A 6540-nucleotide genomic window follows, 5' to 3' on the forward strand; every position below is an offset into this window, starting at 1 on the left:
ACCCACATCTCTCCACAGGAGCAGGCTCAGAAGCCAGGGTGTTAGGTTCTGCTATGGGGCCAGGATCAACACTTGAGGCTTGCCCCTGGAGCCAGGCCCAATACGCACTAGCATGTGTGTATGTCTGTGTGCACATACGCATGCGCACGCAGACATGAGGATGCCCGATGGCACTTAGCCTCCCCGAGTGAAAAGAACACGTAGCAAGCTGTCGATGCATCCTGCCAATGTGGAAAGGTTAACTGTCACACCCGATGCCAACACACACAGATTCACGTGGTTTTGTTTTGTGGCTTTTTTTTTTTTACAACTTTAAATACGGAATATAAATAAACTTTACATTTAAAAAATAAAAAGAAAGCCCCCAAAAATATAATCACCAACTTTACAAACTGAAGGAAGCGGAAGGAACGGGGACGGGAAAGTGTGGGAAGGGAGGCGGGCCACGTCAATCCATCCTCCCGAGGGCTCTCTCTCCCCCACTTCCAATCTACTGGCTAGCTTCCTGGAAGGAGCCATCAGGTAGAACCGCAAAAGATCAGAGGGACACCTGTGCATCGAGGGCTGCTCCTCCCTTGGAGGTCTCCTAGTGTCCCACACCTGTCAGGAAGGGCACAGCTGAGACCCAGGAAGTGGAGGCAATGGACAGACAACAAGGTTGCTTCCCCAGTACCATGGGCTCATTCTGCGCTTCAGGCTGGGCCAGGGCACACACAGCCACTCCACAAAGGGCCTTAGTATGAATTAAACAAGGTTCCCTTCCTCAGAGGTTTGACCTACATTGGCCAGAACGTCATAATATGCAAGTTGGCCATATTTAGGGTGTGAACAGCAATCTCCACACGCAGTGCATCATGTGCGATATGCATCCCATTACAACCTTGTTCACCCTGCTTGGCTGGAGTGGAATATAACAGACAGGTCTCCTGCCCTAGGGAGGAATGATGGGCATTCAGGGCCTCAATCGGGATCCCAGCACCCCGTGGAGGAGCAGACTGAAGGGCACATGAGGAAGAAGACACAGAGTGGAGGTAGAGAAATGAACCGGAAGTGAACGTAGGGGAAGTGGAAAGAGGCCCAGGTCACAGGCACACTGCATCTCTAATCCATCAGAGAAGGCGTGTGGCCACCTGCCCAGAGGAGTTCATGTCTTATAAAATGAAAAGCCACTGTAGGATGAGGGGACAGGGAGAGATGAGTGTGTGGCAGATCTGGGTGCCATCAGAGTTCCTCCAGTCTGTGCTCCCCGCCACAGGACTGCAAGGGACCCTAGCCTGCCTGAACGTGTTCCCTACTGGCTGGCCAGTGGTCCAGGAACCAGGCAGAACATGCAGAGGTCCTCGGGCTAAGTGCCAGGCTCTGGGGCCAGTCCACAGTCCACAGTCCTCCGCAAGGCTCCTGCACACTTGTCCCAGGTTCTTGTGGTCAAGAGAAGCCAGCAGGCTGGAGTGGAGTCCTTTGCATCTGGAGCTGCAGGGCAGGCTGAGGGATCACTGCTGGTGGAGGTGGCCGGGCACGCGGGGTGAGGGAAGCACCATTGGCCGTCCGAATCAGGCATCGAGACAGACGGACGAGGGGAACAACATTATCACTCCAAGGACCCCATGGGGGCAATACAGCAAATACCATATTAAATAACCCTGTGGGCAGAGAAGAAGGATACAGGGTCAGAGGTGGCTCAAGGGTTCCCCTGGCCCCCATACCAAGGCAAGGGGCTAGGGCTCCTGCCACCATGCTGATTTCCAGCAGGTCCCAAGGCTGGGACGGCGGAGCTATGGGAAATTTGAGTGAGACAGGCACCCTGTTTCAGAGAGGTTGAGGCTCAGTTAGGCAGGAGCAAACACCTCTGCTGGCTCTCTCGGGGGGGCCGTCTAAGTCACAGCCAGGGAGTAGCTGAAAGCCAGGGAGTAGCTGAGGCTTGTTTTTTCTGGTTGGCTCCTCACCTGCCCACACTCTTGCCGACGCCCCTAGGCTCCGAGGGTCTCCTTCAGGGCCGCCTTGTCATGGGTGTGCTTAAACTTTCGGTGCTTGCCTTTGGGGGGCCGGCGGATTCGCACCGTCCGAATGGTCACCCGAGCTTGAGGCGTCTTGGCTGCTCGTAAAGAAGAAGAAGTGTTTGTCAGCATCTGATGGCAATGGAGTGTTTTCCTTGTACCTCGATGCCTGCTGGGAGGGAGCCTTGGGGACAGCTGAGGGAGAGGACAGACTTCACCAGGTCAAAGCTAATCCCTACAGCTCACCAGCTCTGGGGATGTGGCTGAGTCTTTCTATGCCTTCCTCTCTCTCTCTCTCTGGGAGTGAAGCAGGTGGACAGTCCACCTCATGGGAAGGAGAATGGATTATAAGGCAGCATGCTGGCCAAGCAGTGCCGGACCCAGGAAACTGTTTATGTGCCTGTTCCCCCCCCCTCAAGTCCTCATCTCTACTCAGAGATGGATTTTCCCACTCCCTGAAGGTGGCCTGGCCCTGGATCCCTCTACCCAACAGGAAGTCCTGTTGGCTCTGGGTACCCACCCATCTTCAGAGGACTGGCCCAGCTCTCCTTTGTGCTTCAAGCACCGTCTCACTACATGCCTGGAGAGGTCATGTGGGGACTGGGTCTTGAACCAGTGTAGCTGCCGCCTCCAGCCACAGCCAGACAGCAGAAAAATCTAGTAAGCTCTCCAAGGAGCCTGGTTCTTGCACACAACTGCAGGGTGAATGTCAGCCACAATACACCATGAGTGATGGTTTGTCACCCTGTGACCCTCTGCCTCCCATCTCTCCTACTGAGACCTATACCGCCAAGCTCTGGCTCCTCTTGCCACAAGATGAGGAGGCCACCAGACTTTCTTTGGAGCTGTGCCTGTTGTTCAAATTCCTGGGCACTCAGAGAAGCAGAATGGAGGGCTGGGCCGGCAACTTAGTCAAGGAGTCAGCCCAGATCCAAACCTGGGCTCTTCTTGGTACTGTGTGCCATGGGGCAAGGCACTTAACCACTCTGAAAAGCAGCAGCGACCTCCTACAGTTGAGACAGCGCATAAAGCAAGCAGGAACCCCAGTGAGCACCTGCAATGCCCCTGGCGCCACTACACACTCCTTTATTTCCATGGTTGGTCTTATTCATCCTACAGTGTTGGGGGAAACTGAGGCAGAGAGCTGTGTTTGAAACCCCACGATCCATCTGTGCTTCATACTGCCAGCACTTGGCTGCACTGGCAGTTCCTGGGAACCCTGGACCAGACTGACTCTAACTTCTCTTCCTCCTGGGTTCTGAGAAGCCAGGTCAGGCAGGCAGGGGCCGGCACTTCCTGGGAGCCACTGGAGAGTCCCTGGCCTCCAGCTGGTGAGGTTGGTACCTGTCTGTTCATCTCAAACTGGCTCTCTTGAGGTAGCCTCCCTTCCTTTCCCTGCAAGGAAAACTGCATTTGCATGGAAGGGAGGCTACCTCAAGAGAGCCAGTCTGAGATGAACAAAGTTTTCCTTGCAGGGTAGAGATCTGGGGGAGCCGAGATTCTCTGGGGGGATGACACCCAGCGGGGGCATGGAAACACCCCCCCCCAGAGAGCTTTTTGCCCCAAAAGGCATGTGCAGGAGGCTGGACTGAGCTAAGCCTGATCCAATTCACACAACTCACAAATGACACAGATTTGAGCCTAAGAATTCCAAAACACCAGCACTGTCCCATGCTCTACTAGAGATGAACCTGGAGGCCAGTCCCGCAATATTCTTAACTTTCCGGTTCTAACACTTAAAGAGTTCTTCCTGCGTGGGGGCTGGAAAGATGGCTCAGAGGGTGAAGAGCACTGGCTGCTCTTCCAGAGGACCCAAGTTCAATTCCCAGCACCCACATTTGGGCAGCTCCCATTTGTCTACAACTCCAAGAGCTGACACCCTCACACAGACACCAATGCACATAAAATAAAAATAAATAAGTTAGCCAGACTGCCAGGCTGAGGTTGGACTATGTGACCTGAAATCTGAGCATCTTTAGACTTCGGGTACTTCCGCTACACAGAGAAAGGAGCCTCTGAGACGTTTCCAACTCAAACTGAACTGCCTGACCCTTGCAGAATCAGACATACATTCCTCTGGTGGATGCGTGGACGTCAGACCCACTCTCCGCATCCCAGCTATATGGATGCTCAGCCTTTACTTGTGTATCTCCAGGAGATGTTGTGAGTGAAGGGGGCTGGTTGGTAGGGAGGCCAGGCACTGCAACCTCATTTAGGGCCAAGAAGAATTTAGATTGTTCTCAGTGAGATCAAAAGTCTCAAATAAATTTAACCAGAAATAATGTATTTGCTCTCCATTTAAGTCTTTTCTGTGTGGTATATGTTTAGATCTCTCTCTCTCTCTCTCTCTCTCTCTCTGTGTGTGTGTGTGTGTGTGTGTGTGAAGTCAGAGGTTGACATCAAGTCTTCCTCTATTGCTCTTCCTTCTTGTTTTCTGAGACAGGGACTCTTACTTAACCCGGAGCTAACCAACAGCTAGACTGGTCCCCTGGGATTCTCCCATCTCCACCTTCTCAGTACCAGGGTGACAGGCACAGCTATCATGCCTTGGTTTTTATATGGATGCTGGGGTTTCAGACTCAGGTCTGCATGTGTGCTCAGCAAACACTCTATCTGCTGAGCGCTCTCCCTAGCCTCCTGACCCCTATTTAGAGACCCGTCCTTTTCCCAGCTGTTATAAGGGAAAGAGGCTTGGGCTGAACCACATGGAGCAGCCCCTGGGAAGGCAGCTTACCTCGCTGTTCCCTGGATGTCCCAGGACTTCGAGTCACAGGCCGAGGGGTCACTACTGTCTCACACTTGCAGGCGAGGTGGTCCTCCAAGGTCACTGTGGCCTTCTTGAAGATGGGCTTCTTTCGCACGATCTCGATCTTTCTCACCTGGAGGACAAGAATGAGCAAAACTTCCCTGTAGAAGACATCAGTGCAGGAGCGGCCTCACGCGCCTGGCAAGTGTCCTGTGCTGGATTCTTTCCTCGAAAGCCAAAACCCAGACTCGTCTGCAGAGTGACAGCTCTGAACCAAAACAATAGTCAGGCCTTTCCCTCTGCTTTCCCATCAAAACAAGCCCTTCAACCTAGCTGACCTGGCCTCTGGCTTTGCTGTAGCAACCCCCGCCTCCCTGACCCCCCAGAGTGGGAGAAAGGCATTTCCGGGTGGAGCCTGAGTCCTGTGGGTCGCCATTCCTGGAGCACCGGCCAAGGCCAGGGACCAGAGCAGAACAGGGAGATAGTTATCTGATAGGAAGTTCGAGAGGCCTTATCTAGAAGAGAAGCTGCAAGGGGGGAGAGGCAGCTGTCAGGTGTCCATCCCTAAAGCTGGGGACAGAAGATACCATGGCAGTGGGTGGGGAAGCATGGCGTGTCATTTGTACTCTGGGTCACGGAGACAGGTCATGAATGGAAGACAGGCGGGAGACTGGGCAGAGGCCACAGGCAGAGGGCAGAGAAAGACAGCATGGCCACACAGCCAGTGCACTGGGTGGGCTGGTTTTGAGCTTTGTGCTATGTGCCCAGGGGAAGCTGAAGTAGGGAGGCTGAGTCAGCGTACAGAGACCTGTCTACCTGAGTTAGAAGACAGCTGCGCCTCCTGGGCCTCTGGGTCACTGCTTCAGAATAGCATCTCTCCAAAAAGGACCGAGCTAGCCATAGAGCTGGACCATTTGCCAATGGGGCCCCTGATTCCTATAGTGGACACTCTGTGCCACCTTTGCTAAGCTTGCACAAAGCTTGCCAAAGAAACCGATGAAGTCCCAAAATGTAGGAGCCCTTGAGTATGATGAAGAATTGAGGGGACCTGGGCAGCTTAAAGACAGGGGCACTGTGTCCCTGTAGAGCAGGTGACATTGGTCCATTACTTAGCAGCTCAACCAAGTCACATCCTGGGCTTCATCTAACTTTTTCAGTGACTACGGTTTGAGACATCTTGGAGAAAGCGTCCCAGAAGCATCCCCCAAGCATCCCTCTCTGGAAGGAGCCATGAAGAACCAGCCAAGTTCTGCAACCCACAGAAGCTGCTCAGACGCTGGGGCAGGGCCAGACCCGGGATGGGGCAGATTCTGCGCACCTGCACCGGCCGCATCTGCACCTGCGAGGCCCGGCATTGCACATTGCGGTTATTGCAGCAGCCGGAGCAGCGCTGCACCTCCACGCAGGGTGGCCACACCAGGAAGTTGGCGTTGGTGCGATCGATGAGGTTCCGCGAGATCTGGAACACCTCTGTGCGCGTCTTGCACTCGGCAATTACGGCAGGCTCTGCTGCTGCCAGGGACCCTGGAGGGAAGAGGCCTGTCAGGAACAGACTGACTTCTTTGGAACCTCCCCCATCCACAGACAGGCCCAAATTTGGGTAGGTGGACGAACTACCCTGAGCCTCAGTTGATCCCAATAGAAAACAAGGACAGCGAGATCTACCCCTAAGAAACACAGCCAAGAGCCGGGCGTGGTGGCCCACGCCTTTAATCCCAGCACTTGGGAGGCAGAGGCAGGCGGATTTCTGAGTTCGAGGCCAGCCTGGTCTACAAAGTGAGTTCCAGGACAGCCAGAGCT

At 54.1% G+C, this 6540-nt stretch overlaps 1 protein-coding gene across 2 annotated transcripts in view; it reads right to left on the reverse strand.

Moving 5' to 3' along the window:
- Nucleotides 1–271: 271 nt before the first annotated feature.
- Pdgfb (platelet derived growth factor subunit B) overlaps nt 272–6540 on the reverse strand; it is a 19414-nt gene continuing 13145 nt past the window's right edge. The window contains exons 4-7 of one of the 2 annotated variants that reach the window (XM_021183695.2): nt 6059–6264; nt 4729–4873; nt 1944–2092; nt 272–1640 (exon numbers count right to left, since the gene is read on the reverse strand). In XM_021183695.2, coding sequence (XP_021039354.1) covers nt 1968–2092; nt 4729–4873; nt 6059–6264 — 476 coding nt within the window. In that variant the 3' untranslated portion in view covers nt 272–1640; nt 1944–1967. The remainder of the gene's footprint in view (nt 1641–1943; nt 2093–4728; nt 4874–6058; nt 6265–6540) is intronic. The other variant, XM_029470035.1, reaches the window with a different exon arrangement.

Source organism: Mus caroli, chromosome 15 (assembly GCF_900094665.2).
Source record: "Mus caroli chromosome 15, CAROLI_EIJ_v1.1, whole genome shotgun sequence".
NCBI lineage: Eukaryota > Metazoa > Chordata > Mammalia > Rodentia > Muridae > Mus > Mus caroli.